General features: G+C 39.3%; 1 protein-coding gene across 4 annotated transcripts in view; it reads right to left on the bottom strand.

Annotated features, from left to right (window-relative positions):
* EXOC6B (exocyst complex component 6B) overlaps positions 1–14,772 on the bottom strand; it is a 643,271-nt gene that overhangs the window by 363,821 nt on the left and 264,678 nt on the right. For all 4 annotated transcript variants that reach the window (XM_044663035.1, XM_044663036.1, XM_044663033.1 and 1 more), the window contains exon 8: positions 2,152–2,220. In XM_044663035.1, coding sequence (XP_044518970.1) covers positions 2,152–2,220 — 69 coding nt within the window. The remainder of the gene's footprint in view (positions 1–2,151; positions 2,221–14,772) is intronic.

Raw genomic sequence — 14,772 nt, forward strand, 5'->3', positions numbered from 1 at the left:
TGTTTGTGGCTCCAAAGGAAAAAATATCTTCTGAATCACCAATGACCTCTTAATCTATATGAAAGCCAAATATTTCTTATAACGGCTTCTTTACCCAAAAGCTTATTTTGGTTAAAAAATAATCTACTCCATATCCTTTGACAAAGATTCCAATGCTAGAGAGAGGGCTTAAGGAGGCCATTCACAAAAAGAAAGTTTCCATATACATTCCCAGTAGCATTTAAAGTTAGAAGCAAAGAACAGGAAACAAAGTTGATGCTTACCAACTGAGGAATGACTAAAAAAATTGTGGTGCGGGAATGTAATGTAATACTACTGTGCTCAAAGAAACAAAAACAAACATGGTGAATAATACAGAGAAGCTCAGAAAGCCTTACATACACTGATACAAGGAAACTAAGCTGAGCTGTGTGTGTGTGTGTGTGTGTGTGTGTGTGTGTGTGTGTGTGTGTGAGTGAAAGAGAGAGAGAGAGAGAGACAGAGACAGAGAGACAGAGACAGACAGAGAGAGAATAAACCATAACAACATAAATGAAAAGTATCCCTGTGAAATAGGATATTGCTAAATGATAAAGAACAAGTCCAGGCCCGAGGAAGAAACAGGAGACTATGTCTTCCTTCCCACCTGTCCTCTGCAGAAGAAACAGAATCCATGTGTATGGGACCTTATATTATTTTTTTTTTTGAGGTACTGATTGGTTTTGCTGGATTTTTTTCCTCTTCTTATTTCAAAAGATTATTTGTTATAAAGGATGGCTCTCTGAGAAAGAAGGAGAATGAGGTACTAAGAGAAATCTAGGAATTGTAAAAATCAAAAATATCAATCAATTTTAGTTCATATGCAAATAGGGTATGATGTCATACTCTTTAGACATACAAAATAAAAACCTTCTTTAATATATTGGGGGGACAGTTAATAGGAGTCATGTCCTTTCTGCTTTGCAAAGGTCAGGATGCATGGGTGTGAAATTTTCCATTGCATATATCAGCTTTCTTTTATGTACTGAATGACTTTGTTGAGTTTCTTTTTCCTCTTCCTCTGCTTTTTATCTTTTTATTTTGTATAAGAAATGGTCTTCTAGTTTGGGAAAGTAAAGAGATATAGAGGAAATCTAGGCAATGTAAAGACAAAAGATAGCAATAAAAACCTGTTTTAAAGTCCCTTGACTTTGGCATTTTGATATGGTCTACTATAGTCTTTTAAAATTTGTGGTAAACGGGCCTACTTATGTCCACCGGCAATTTATTTATATGAAAAATTCCTGATAATGAACAACTATAGACACTCATAGCTACCCAAGACATCCGTGTTTGGCCTAAAGTGAGAGAAAGGATGACTAATTTGCTAACCAACACTTATCTGGAAAGGTAAAAACAAAGATTTTCAATATTTAGTCTGGATCTAATGTCTATTAGCTACTTGGATTACATATCTAGAACACAAACTCAGAGCCACAGGCTACTGTGCTGATGGAGTGACCTCTGCTCCAAACAGCACAAGACTACAAGAGAGGCTATAATTTCCAGTGTGGGCTTCTAAGACATTCTTTTCTCCAAGATTCTGTCTCCCTGCTACTAGAAGGGAAAATCCTGGAGCAATCTCAACGTGTGGTCCAGAGCCTGGTCCAGCCTCTGCAGACAGGAGAGAAAATGAATGCCATGGTTTATGAAAGGACCTTTCTGAGAAGAGAAGACCTCACATGGTTATGAGCTACCAAAGTACTGTCAATGGACATGAGCCAGTAGATGATTTCAGCCACAATCTCATGACAGACTTCCAGGACAGAAGAGAAAAGAGGGGATCATAACAAAGAAGATAAAGAAAGAAGAGGAGGAGGAGGAGGAGGAGTCCTGATACTAGAACTGAGAGGCAGCGTGGCTGCTCAGACTTCTTTGGCGTCAGGAGAGCTGGACTCAAGTTGTGTTTCCAACCTATATTAGTTAAGGGTCCATAAGGAAATCATTCACCTCTTGGAGGTATATACGAATATATGCACTAAGATAATGAAGCAATCTCTCACTACTCTCTCTGCTACAGCTTCGCTAAAATTTCCCCAAAAAAGTATCCATACCTAAGAAGGCATTATTCTTTCCATATGCATAGCCCAGAGGTGAGGGGAGGAGGGGAGAAGTAGTCTAATAAGGACTCACCAGAACAGAATATATATGCAAACATCGATAAACAGGAGAGAAGTCCACCAGTTCCTGGGCCCCAGGCACCTGTAAATAAAACCAAGAGGAAAATTAGCAAGCATCCAAACATGAATGGTGAGAGCCCACATTCCCTTCCAATGTTTCACTATAAATCCTGCAGCTCCTCCAGAGTATAACAGCATTCTGTGGTAGTATTTAATCATATGCTGATTGGACTTGACCATCATGGACAGTGACCAGAACACAGTTCAACTAAATGGAAGGTTTCCTTATATATATCACTGGGGCAGAAGTGATTTCTTTTCTTCTTATCCCCAGTTCCCCTTTACCTCTATCATTCATCATGTTCTTTGGCGCTATAGTTATTCCCCCATGGGGCTTTTCTTCCCAAAGAGGCAAGAAACTTCCTAAGGGCAGAGATATAGTCCGTACTTCTTGGTTCTCTAATGTGAAGTCACCAGAGCCCTCATGTGCCCCTGTGTGCAGAGGGCACCATGCTATGTCAGGCCCTGGAACACCATGGAGGCTCCTAATGAGATACTAAGCATTCAATGGAAAGAAGGAAATAAATGAAGAATTTCCATGGTTCACACTAAATTAGACTGGGGAGTATGCAGCTGGTTGGACAATCCAGAGGCATGATCCATCAGTACACACACTCTGCACTGAAGGCAGAAGGGGAGAGACCACAGTGCTCTTCGTGATCCCAAGATTCTCCTTATAATTAAGGCCCAGCCTACAAACATGTTTTCAGTGATTCTCTATAGCCGTGTTGGCGAGCCTATAGCACACGTGCCAGAGCCTGTCGGAAGGGGCTGCTCCCCTTCCCCCTTCCACACATGCCTGAGGACATTTCTCACATCATCCATTCCTCTACCCAGCAGCCCAATGGGAGTGCATCCTCCCTCCCCTGCCTGGGGTAAGGCTTACCTGTGGTGTAAGGGTTACAATTTGGGCACTGGGTCTCTAAAAGTTTTGCCATCACTGCTTTATAGTTTCAAGTGATAGAATACCAGTCTCCAAAGAATTCAAGTGAAAGGTTAACCAAAGCCCAGTGGAGAGGGAAGTGAAGGAAGGCCTGGGTTGTAAACTGAGCACCCTGACTCACACAGCATAAGAATCTGTCACTCTGCAAGGGAGAATCCAAATTAGATAATGAGAAATCCACTGAATTACCAAAGTTGATCTCCGGCTACAAGAAAGAATTTCAGATTTCCAGCCCATGAGAAGAACCATCTATCATATCAGAGTCAAGAAGAGAACAAAGTACAAGAATAACAATGAAGTCAGGGCAAGGCCAGGGAGGAAGGGACTGTCCTGATCGGAATGAAAAAAAGCACACCACAGCCATGCCTCCTAAGTTCCTTTCTAAAATAATATATTGAATCCTCTGGACTCTTAGGTCAGGATAATAACAGCTGATGGCCAGGAAAGGGATAAGTGAATGAGAATTTGGGCAATATCACCTGCTATAATTTAGATCAGACCACATCAACCTAGCAAACTGGTGATTTACAACACATTAATCTCTGAAGGTAAAGCCAGAGCTAGTCAGTTAATTGGAATGGAACTAGCCCATTCTGGAGGTAGAGGATGAACTAATTGGTCAGTTCTTAGGTTACCATGGAATCAGGACTTTGTAGGTAGGATAGGTCAGCATGACTTTCTGTCAAAACAGAGCATTATGGCAAGAAGAACCTCAGAGAATGATTGTAAATCAAATTTCTGAAAAAAAAAACAACTTGGCAGTAACATCAAAAGATATTAACTTGAACATCACACTTAGAAATAGTGCCTAGACAAAGCAAACAAGAAGTACCTAAAGACTAGAAGCAAGAAGAAAAACTGTTTCCAGGTTAGGCATAAATTTCCTGTTATTGTAGACAAAATACAACCTCTAGAGTTAGTCTCCAGAACCTCAATTCTATCCCTGAACTGGAGGCCCTGGCACCTGACTTGTCAACTTGAAAGAATGATGAGACTGAAATGAAAAAAACCAATGTAAAAATGCTCTGAGAAAAGATTCACTGGTCATAGACCTGGAGCTGGAACAAACCTTAGAAGCTCATTTAATTGAACTTCCTCCTTTTACATATGAGAAAACTGAGGCCAGTTAAGAGTTCTGGCCTCAGAATTGAATTCAAATTTGGGTCCTGTGACCCACAAGTTCCACTCTCAGTAGAGTACCATGATGCTTCCTGCTGCTAAAAGCACTTTTTATATATAAATAGCCAGCATTTAGTGGTTTCCACAATACGAGGGGTTTCTCAAGACAATGCCTCTTTTACATCTAACCAGGATCATTTGCTCCCATGGACTTAACTCATTTCTGTGCAAAGATTAAAAAAAAAAAAAAAAAAAAAAAAAAAAGACCCTGCCCTCAAGGAACTTACAATCTAAAAGGGGAGACAACCTGCAAACAAATATATGCAAAGTGACCTCTATACCAGATAAATAGGAAGTAATTAACAGAAAAAAGACACTAGAATTAAAAGGGGTTGGAAGCTTCCTATAAGGGATAGGATTTTCGTTGGGACTTAAAGGAAGCCAGGGAAGTCAGTAGTCCGAGAGGAGGTGGGAGACTATTCCAGGCATAGGGGGCAGCCAGAAGGAATGCCCAGAGCTGAGAGAAAGACTGTGTGGTTGGTGGAACAGCCAGGAGGCCAATGTATATAAATCAGGGTACATATCAGGAGAGCAAGGTAGAAGGCTGGAGAGGTAGAAAACTTAGAAAATTTCGTGATTTTTTTTTTCTCAAACTTCATTCTTCTTAACTTCTCTGTAGCTTTTGATACTTTCAATAACTCTTCTCCTTGGTGTTCTCTTGCAGTTTTCATTATACTGCTCTCTCTCCTGGTCTCTTCCTACCTATCTGACCACTCCTGCTCAGTGTCCTTTGTGGGTACTTCATCTAGTTTATACATACTAACTGTGGTTGTCCCCCAAGTGTGTCCTTGGCCCTTTTCTCTCCTTTTTCTATATTATCTGGCTTGGTGATCTCAACAGTTACCATGGGTTCAATATCATTCCTATGTTGTTTAGATGATGTCTCCCTGGATTAAATTAAGAACTCCTGGAGATCAGGAACTCGTTTGTGATTGGTTTGGGGGAGGCTGAGGGAGTTGCCTTTCTTTCTATTTCCAGTGTTTAGGATGGTGACTGGCACAGAGTTGCTTAATAAATGCTCACTGATTTCTCTCCCATAGAGATAGCCTTTCCATATCCAATCTGTTGCCGTATCTTGTTTCTATATCCATAACATTTCACATACATGCTCTTCTCTACATTCACCCAGCCATCACCTTGGTGCAAGCCCTCATCACCTCATGCCTACACTACTATAATAGCCTTCTGTTTGTAAGGAGAAAACCATCAGCAAGTATCATCTGTAATGGAGATAAGTTAAGAGACTTGCCAATAAGATTAGGGGTGAAGCAAGGATGTCCATTATCACCATTATTTAATATTATACTAGAAACACTAGTTTTAGTAATAAGAAAAGAAAAAAAAGTGAAGGGATTAAAGTAGGCAGTGAGGAAACTAAACTATCACCTTTTGCAGATGACATGATGGTATATTTGAGAATCCTAGAGATCAACTAAAAAAACTAGTTGAAATAATAATTTTAGCAAAGTTGCAGGGTACAAAATAAATCCACATAAATCATCAGCATTTCTACATATTACCAAAAAAAAGAGAAATTCCATTTAAAATAAATCTAGACCAGTAATGGGTAACTATTCCCCACAGGCCAGATCCAAGCCATAGGGTGCCCATCACTGCCTTAAGCAATTCCCTAATCACTACATCTGGATGTGGGGGCATCATAGTGATTAGGGAATTACTTAAGGCACTGATGGGCACACTATGGCCTAGATCTGGCCCTCCGAATAGTTTGCCTATCACTGGTCTAGAAAATATAAAATACATGGGAATCTACTTACCAAGACAAATACCAGAATTATATGAACACGATTACAAAACACTTTTCACACAAATAAAGTCAGATATAAACAATGGGGAAAATATTAATTGCTCATAGATAGGTTGAGCTAATATAATAAAAATGACAATTCTTCCTAAATTAATTTACTTATTCAGTATCACACCAATTAAACTATCAAATAATTATTTTATAGAACTAAAAAAATAACATCAAAATTCATCAGTAAAAACAAAAGATCAAGAATATCAAGGGAATTAATAAAAAAAAAAACATGAAGGATGGTAGCCTAGCAGTAGCAAATCTCAAACTATACTATTACTATAAATTACTATAAACCAGTAATAATAAAACAATCTGGTACTAGTTAATAAACAGAATGATGGATCAATGGAATAGATTAGATATATACAACATACAGGGATAAATGACTTTAGCAACCTAGTGTTTGCTAAGGCCAAAAACTTCAGCTTTTGGGATAAGAACTTACTACTTAACAAAAACTGCTGGGGAAACTAGAAAACCATATGGCAGAAACTAGGTAAAATCTCACATCATTAGCAAGATAAGGTCAAAATGGATATATGATTTAGACATAAAGGGTGATGCCATAAGTAAATTAGAGAAAAATAGTTTGCCTGGCAATATTTTACCACCCTATGAAGAAGGGAAGAATTTATGACCAAACAAGAGAGAGAACATTACCAGATAGAAAATGAATAATTTTATTATATTAAATTTAAATCTTTTAAATAAACAAAAATTATGTAACCAAGATTATAAGGGACATAACTGGGAAAAAATTTTTACAGCAAATTTCTATGACCCAGGTCTCATTTCTCAAATATACAGAAAACTGAGTCAAATTTAAGTCATTCTCCAATTGACAAATGGTCAAAGGATATGAATAAGTAGTTTTCAGATAAAGCAATCAATAATCATACAAAAATCTGTTCTAAATCCTTCTTGATTAGAGAAATGAAAATTAAAACCACTCTAAGGTGCCACCTCACACCTATCAGATTGGCCAGTATGACAGTAAAGGGAAATGATAAATGTTGGAAGGGATGTGAGAAAACTAGGACACTAATGCATTTTTTTGGTGGAGTTGTGAACTGATCCAACCATTCTGTAGGTCAATTTGAAACTATTCCCAAAGGACTATAAAACTGTGCATGTCCTTTGATGATCAACTACTACTACTACTACTACTACTACTACTACTACTACTACGTCTGTATCCCAAAGAGATTTTTTAAATGGGGAGGGGCCTACTTATACAAAAATATTTATTATAGCAGCTCTTTTTGTGGTGGCAAAGAACTGGAAATTAAGAGGATGTCCATCAATTGGGTAATGGCTGAACAAACTGTGGTATATGATGGTGATGGAATTCTATTACACTATAAGAAATGATGAACAGGATGATTTCAGAAAAACTGGAAAGACTTCCATGAAATGATGCAAAGAAAATAAGCAAGACCAGGGGAACTGTTCACAGTAATAGAAATATTACACGATGATCAATTGTGAAAGACTTATTACAAAGAATGTTATCCACTTCCAGAGAAAGAACTATTAGAGTTGGAGACAGATCAAAGCATACTATTCCTTACTTTAATTTATTTGTCTCTTTATTTTGGGGTTTTGGTTTTACCTGTATATCCTCTTATAACAATGATCAATATGTAAATGTTTTTGCATGATAACACATATATAACCCAGATCGAGTTGCTTGTATCTCCAGGACAGGGGAAAGAAGGAAAGGAGGGAGACAATTTGGATCCTATAATTTTGAGAAATGTATTTTGAAAATTGTTATTACATTGTAATTGGGAAAATAAAATATTTTTAAAATAGCCTTATGTTTGGTCTCTAGTGTCTATTCTCATTCCAAACCATCTTCCACTTACATGCCAATGAGATTTCCTTAAAGTCCCAGTCTGACATGTCAACCTTTGCTCAAAAGACTTCAGAAGAACCTATTCCCTCCAGAATCAAATATAAATGTGGGCCCAAAATTTAGGCCCGTTACCTTTCCAATGTTATACTAACTCTCCCTCTGACACAACCCTCTTCCTCATCCATGCCTGAAATTCTCTCCCTCCTTCCTCCTCTCTATCTCCTGCCTTCTCTCAAGACTCAGCTCAAATCTCAGCTTGTTGAGGTCTTTCTTGATGGTCCACCACACCTCTCCCCAACCATAACCTCTCCTTCTTTCTGATAATACACTCTATTTGGTATGTAGTTACCTGCAAGAATGTTTGTTGACTGCCTGACAGTCTGTTCCAAAACCTCCTGTGGTTTCCAACTGTGTCCTGAATCATTCAAACTCCTCTGGAAGTTATTCAAGAAGCTCCTCCCCCAATGTGGAGGAATGTGAGTAATTATAAAATAAAATAATTATAAAAGCATCACATCGGTATTTATATGATTTATGTGGTTGATTAGAATAGAAGCACTTGGCTTGTCCAAGCTGGCTTGGAATGACTCATGATCCTGGAGAATCGTCTCCCTTATAACATACGGCAAACCGCATACCCTCCTTTCACAACACCCATCTCCTCTGGGAAGTTTACTTTTTCCTAATCACTTGCACTCAGTTTCCAACCAAATGATCCCAATCCCTCCCTACCTCTCCTTTCAGGACATTGCTTTAGATACAAATATAAGGATATGTACAAATAAACATACACATGCACACATACATATACGTGCGATATACCTATACACACACCTACTGTTATATCTTTACATGAATTGCTTGTTCATCTGTCCCACTTCCTCTAACAGACAGACTTTAAGCTCCCTAAAGTCAGAAAACACATTTAATCTCTATGCTATGTTCAAGTCCCTTAGTGATATACACACTGTACACATTCCAAATGAAGTTTCTGACTGAATTTTACAGCACAAACATGATCTCAGAGCCACAATATATTTTTATAAACAAACAAAAAAAATTTTGAAAAGAAAATAAAGAACACTGCAAAATTATAGTGAAAAACAAATACTTTAGGGAGATGTATGACTACCAGTAAGAAAAAGGAATACAGGAAAGACACTGGAATGAAATGAACACCAGTCACCTTTAAAACTAAAAATGGAAAGTATTCCCATCCCGCAAGTACATATAAGCTTCCAGGTCTCAATTTTAAGCACTGTTTCCATGACTTGGTCAAAAAAATTAAAACAAATTATAATTTCCCCCTCTTCAAAGGCAAAGTAAAGCCTTAGAACATGTTGATCTTCCTTAGCAAAGCCCTTGACACACCACTGGAACCTCCAAGTCAAGGGCGCCCAAGCTAGGCAGAGAAACACTTTGTAAGAAGTCTAAACTTCCCTTCTCATTGAGATAAAACCAATTATCATTTGGGGCACAAGTTCTGATTTCCTCAATATTGTGATGATGGTACTTTTATGAGAGAAGCTCGCCTTGCTCTTAGGGCTCCCCTCAGAAACAAGGAGTCTCTGAGATGGAAAAGACCTCAGGGACCACTGAAGCTAAACATACCTGACAAGATACCATCTTCAATACTGGAGCCAAATAGGCAGTCCCTGGACCCACCACATTCTGAAGTAGAGAAGAAATATATAACAAAATAAAAATACAATGTAGACGAATATGGTTTTCCAAGTCGGCGTCCATCCTCTCTTTCACTAGCCTTATGTACCAAATTCTATGGGAGCCGGACTCCAGTGCTCTATAACATATCAAACAAGTAGTTGGTCGTCCATTCTTTTCCTAAAGGTCTCCAATAAGCGTCAATTCCCATTTGAGGCAACACACTGGGTTCTTAGATAGCGTAAGTTGTTAGGAAGTTTTTTTTTTCTTGCCTCAAGCTTAAAAGTGCCTCATTACAACTTAAGCTATGCCTAATTCTACTGTGTGGGGCCAAACAGACGAAGTCCAGTCCTTCCACGAGTCCTTCAAATTCCTGAAGATAACTATCATGGTTGCTCGGTCATTCAGGTTGTAGGAAGTAAATTTCTCTCTCTCTCTCCAGTGTCGCCTTTTTTTAAGGTCATCTCTCAGTGACCTGGAGGTCAAATACCATTGAGTAAATTCAGGTATAGAAGAGCCTCAGGTAAAAGAAGTTAAAGAACCAACAAACTAAGGAGCCAGGAAACTGATCCCACAGGCACTGCCTTTCTGGGCGGCCCAGGCAAATTAAGAAACTATGATTGGTTCCTGAGATGTGCCGTGTGACAGTTAGTGGGTGGAGAAAAAAGCTTATAAATTGAGTTCAGGAGGAAGTCGTGGTCTTTGGCGTGGGTGTGGAGGAGCAGAGGGGATCCTTGCTGGGTTGTAGCCAAAGGCCCATTACTTACTTATATTAATTACCTATTCACCACTTTGGCTCTGCCTTTTCTAGTCCAAAGCATACTTGCCTGGAGAAAGAGAATAGCAGGAGAACTCTCTTTCTTTTGTCATCATATCATCTACTCAGTGCTAAGATTCTATACTGTTTTGATCCTTATTTTTTCCTCATTATAAGTAAAACCTCATTCTTCGTTATCTTTGGCTTTCTTTGCCAGCTTCTACTCATTCTGACATGTAGCACCTCTTACAATTAATTTCCAGGGTGGCACCCCACTTTTGTATCCACCCACCATGACCTAACCTTGCCACCATTTGCTAGTGTTGTTGTTGTTGTTGTTGTTGTTGTTGTTGTTCAGTGGATCAGTTGTGTCTGACTCTTCGTGACCCTATTTTGGGGTTTTCTTAGCAAAGATGCTAGAAGAGTTTGCTAATTCCTTCTCCAACTCATTTGTCAGAGGAGTAAACGGAGGCCAACAGGGTAAAGTGACTTGCCCAGGATGTGTATGAGGTCAGATTTAAGTTCAAGCCCTAACTACATGCAGTCTCTCCACTACACCACCTAGCACTTTAAAAAATCTGAATTTAGTTAGTTATTGAGTCCCCTATATGTCCACATGAGTAGTTTTAGACAACTCAGTTGCGAACAACTTATTTTGTCCTCTTATTGGGATTATTTCCCTTCGTCTTTTCAAAATGTCATTTTTGAGTGCTCAGCCATCCTGGGTTGGGTTTTTTGTAGAACTTCAGTCCACAGAATTCTTCCTATTCTATACCATCTTCATTGGAAATATAGTCTTCCAAAATTGAGAGGTCATGTCCAGATTAGGCTTGGCTTTCCTATTCTTTTCTTTCATAGACTCTGACATGTAGAACACATTCCCTCCAGAGTCCTAGAAATCATTTCTTCCTCACTACTGAGATTCAGATTCTCAAGAGAATTTCTCTCACTGATTTCTCCACTTTTTGAAGGATGATGTTATCTCAAAGGCAAGTCAAGATATTATAAAGCTGCCCTACTTTTGGTGGAGAGAGAGCATACCAGAAGATGTCTGGATTATGAAGTCCCCCCACCATTACTACTCCACAATGCTTTTATATAATATTTAGAAACCACTCCCTCAATACATCTATTATATCTTTCTGTCTGGGGGGCTCAAGTGTATCCCAAAGATATCCTAACTTTATTTATCTTTGCCTAAATATTATGCACTCCCCTACTTCCCACAGCTCCCTCACATGCAAGGGAATAAATATTAAGTATAATTTCACATGAGAATATTTTCTTCAAATTGAATTCTACCACCCCTCAACTCTATTCTGACCTTTTAACTCTCCTTTGTCTTTTAAATAAAGTATACCATTCCAGAGTGATACTCTGCTTGTAAGTCTCATCTTCCCCAAACCCCAAAGATATCTTAGAAATTAAATTTGCCTCTCAGTATGAAATCTTTAGTTCCTCTTACTTTTAACATATAATTTGTATGTAAGCTTTCTTCAAAAGAAAAAAGGTTACTACTGGTGATTCTTTCATCCATTCTCAAGTTGAAATCATACTCATAGTTTTAACATGAGAGTAAGATAGCAAATTTCCCTTGGATTTTGTGGAGACTCAAACTCAAAAGTCACCTCCTCCCCTACCCCACAGAAAAGACAGAAACAGGCTAATATATAAGAGTGAGCTAAAATTTCAATATTCTGCTTTGAAATAAACTAATATTAATGACTAATGGAATTATGAGAGGAAAATCATTTTTCCCAGAGTCTACTTTCAAATTAAAATTAAACCTGACAGTACAAAATGTCTCAATGCAGCTGGCCCCATCAAATTTAAATAATTCTCTAGTCATCATGAGGCCAGAGTGTTCATTCTGTTCCTTCTTAGACTCTTCAAGGGTACTATTTACATTTTTTTCATCTTTGTATCCTCAGTACTTAGTTTATAAAGCCTTGTACATAATGGGTATTTAATAAATGTTTATTTAATTGGATTGAATCAGTCCCACTGAGGACAAGGGCTGTCTTTTGCTTATTTCTGTATCTGCAATGCTTAGCACAGTCCCAGAGAGAATACATATACCTGATCTGCAAACAGGGATGCAGAAATCTGGGCATGAGGAAAAGCACTGAGAAGCAGGGGCATGTTTAAACTCAATCCTTCATTAACTCCCTGTCACCAATTGTCTGGTGTCTTTCTGGAAGTCATTTGCCATCTGGACCCCCTTATGGAGGAAAGATGACGAAGGGATAATGGATGTGGCTATCCTCAGAGGGGTGCTATGTGGATAAAGTATGTAAAACATGCTTTGGGGCAGAAGTGTGCTCTCTCTGCCTCTACTTATGAGAAAGAATTGCTTACACCAACCGAAAGGCAGAGATCAACACATACAATACGTGAAGGAATGCCACATGTTTAGAAGGGCAGGAAATGGGCTTTCAAAAAGCTAAATGTGAAAAGAAAGGGGGTAGGGGAAGCCCCAGAACAACCCAATGAAGAATATTCAACAGAATTGAAGTTGTAAGCTTTAAAAAGTTTCCCCTGACACAAATCAAGAGGCATGTCTTAACATCTACATTTTACTGTCTGATTTAAGATATTGTCTTCTATTCTATATTGGCTATTTATTCCCCAAAGTTTCAAACAATGATTCGAGCAGATTTAGGCTTGGCTAGGGGCACAGGGAAGCGCCTGAGTATACATTCTTAAACTAACAATGACAGTCTTGAATGGTTTCTGTCTCCTAACAAAGCCATAACTCCACCTTTATCAGCTTCATCTAATTTTTCCTTCCCAACCTAAATAACATAGACAGCATTTTTACACAGCTCCACCTTGACAATTCATTATCAGTCAAAGCTCCCACAACTGATAAGAGGAACTTGTGGTAGGGCATTGTCATTTCCTGTCAGAGGCCTTTTTCCCCCCTAAGATATAAAATGTGATTAAAATAGTTAAGCATTTCCTCTGCCCAGTGGTCAGGGACTCAAGATATTAAGATACTAGAGGCTGGCTGCTCTTCCTTAGGGTTCAAGCAGGTTCGGGAAAAGACTAAGAATGTTTGTCATGCACACTGGTGTCCATAACTTAATTCAGACAGGAAACTCAAACTTCAGGCTTTTACCTACTTGTTTTTCCTTAAGAGTTCAAATTTAAGTGCTGATTTCATCACCAAGGACAGCAACTGCCAGCTACTTCAAAATAAAGGCAGCAAGTAGGCCAATTTAAATATATTTGCCCTCAGGGAGGAACAATGGAGGATCTGAATTCTCAAAGGTATTGGTGCCCTAGGTCATAACACAATTCTCCCATAGGTTGCATACAAAGGGGTAGAGGGACAAAATGAAAGAGAAATTGATTGAAGAAATTTTTAGATCAATTGAAGTTGGATAGAAACATAAGGGGGGGGGGGGGAGAATTAAAATGAGGGGGGGGGAGTTCTGCTTTTCACATCAAAGTCAGGCCACTGTTTGGCCCAACACCCAAAACTCTCTACTATTCTACTCATCTGTGGTCTCCAGGAAAATTTATCCTATCCACCCCACTGGCTTTGCCTGGACTCGTTACTTAATTAAATCCTACCCTACCCTCTTGTATTCTCCCCATCTCAGTCATACTGAATCCTGGGTACCTCCCTTCACCTTCTCTAGCCTCTCCTACCTAACCTCTCAGCTCCATTCACCTCAACAGTGTGCTGTCCGTGCCCAGTGCACATTTTCAGCTGGCACTCTGCTGCCTCACACTTTCTCTCTCCAGCAGGCCACAGAAACTTCTTCCCTTGGCAGCTTCACTCCTCCCCTGGACTTGTCACATGGGAAATGCTTTCCACGCAAGAGGCTTCCTCCTCGGATTAACTGGTTCCTTCTGAAACCTACATTTTCAGTATGCCCAAACCAGGCGTGTGACACCCCTGATTCTCTAAACGTTCTTTATGAGGCCTGAGTGTGCACAGGCACACTCGTCTCTCCCACCAGTCAGCTCTTGCCCCTTGAGAATGGAAGTTCCTTGATGATCTTACTCCTCTGGAAATTGAGGTCTCAAGTTAACCAACGTAGCCATCTCCTTACACCTTCTGATACTTACCAGCCTGGCTTCCCCTCCTTGCCCATGCTTTTTCAATCCTGATGGCATCTCTTTCTCACCTCCCCGGCTCACAGGTCCCAGAAGAAGATGAGCAAATCTCCTTGTTCCTCACTACTAGAGTCAGATGTTTGCTTATCTGCCTCTAATCAGCAGCTTCTTCTCCTCTAAGGATCTAACTTGCTGCCATTATTCCCTGGATTGCTGCAAAATCCTGTGTGTGTGTGGGGGGGTGCCTACCTCCAATCTCTCCTCCATTCAGTGCATCTCCACCCA

The sequence above is a fragment of the Gracilinanus agilis genome, chromosome 2 (genome assembly GCF_016433145.1).
Source record: "Gracilinanus agilis isolate LMUSP501 chromosome 2, AgileGrace, whole genome shotgun sequence".
Taxonomy (NCBI): domain Eukaryota; kingdom Metazoa; phylum Chordata; class Mammalia; order Didelphimorphia; family Didelphidae; genus Gracilinanus; species Gracilinanus agilis.